Raw genomic sequence first — 774 nt, 5'->3', positions numbered from 1 at the left:
ATGCACTGGATCTATCACAGCTGTCTGATCATCAGAGTGCATGTTCAGTTGTGCATCTAAAAAGAAAACGGATAAATAATATTAAATTATTTATTTGATTAAACAGAATATACAACATGCAATTAAGCTTGTTATTGTTAATCTTACCTTTTACAATAAGGTCAGTTCCGTCCCCGATTGTAAACATAAAAAAATGTTGAATGCAATAGTATGTTGCAGTGTCTGATTCTTCTATGTCTGTGATGCTCAAATTAAAACTGATATCATCTTTTACAATAAAATAGCGATTATGCTGGTCAAAGTCATTTTCAAATGTGCCAGGTAAACCTTGATATGATGAAGCAATTGGAAGGGGTTTCTCTCCAACTCTTTGCTTGACCCAAACAGTGCTGGTTCTTTGCTCTCTTGGAAAATTGCATGTGAAGTTAACACTGTCTCCAACTTGAACAATCTTCAGATAATTCTGAGCCACAATGTCTGCATTATCTGAGCTGCCTGAATGAAATCAGTATAATAGGAATAGGTGAGAGGATGCTTAGTTTTGTTTGCTTTTAAGAACAATCATTTAGCAAAGTAAAAACAGGTATGAATTTAGTCTAAGTGTAGCAAAATATAGTTACTTACACTTTGAAATGTTAAGCATTAGGATGAAAAAATGAAGCATATTGTAGAGCTGGCTACAAACAGGTTGAAATGAAAATCTCTACCATGAAAAAGAGAAGGGAGAGAACACATTCAGATGTATAATAATAATAATAATAATAATAATAATAA

General features: G+C 32.6%; 1 protein-coding gene across 1 annotated transcript in view; it reads right to left on the bottom strand.

Annotated features, from left to right (window-relative positions):
• LOC107603128 (uncharacterized) overlaps positions 1 to 774 on the bottom strand; it is a 4,998-nt gene that overhangs the window by 4,138 nt on the left and 86 nt on the right. Inside the window, exons 2-4 of the mRNA XM_016295841.1 lie at positions 625 to 703; positions 148 to 495; positions 1 to 56 (exon numbers count right to left, since the gene is read on the bottom strand). The exon at positions 1 to 56 is cut by the window's left edge and continues 73 nt beyond it. Of these exons, the coding sequence (XP_016151327.1) occupies positions 1 to 56; positions 148 to 495; positions 625 to 703 (483 nt within the window). The remainder of the gene's footprint in view (positions 57 to 147; positions 496 to 624; positions 704 to 774) is intronic.

The sequence above is a fragment of the Sinocyclocheilus grahami genome, unplaced genomic scaffold, assembly GCF_001515645.1.
Source record: "Sinocyclocheilus grahami isolate Dianchi unplaced genomic scaffold, SAMN03320097.WGS_v1.1 scaffold341.1, whole genome shotgun sequence".
NCBI classification, from domain to species: domain Eukaryota; kingdom Metazoa; phylum Chordata; class Actinopteri; order Cypriniformes; family Cyprinidae; genus Sinocyclocheilus; species Sinocyclocheilus grahami.
Note: the sequence above shows the minus strand (reverse complement) of the source record. Positions and strands in the feature narration are given on the sequence as shown.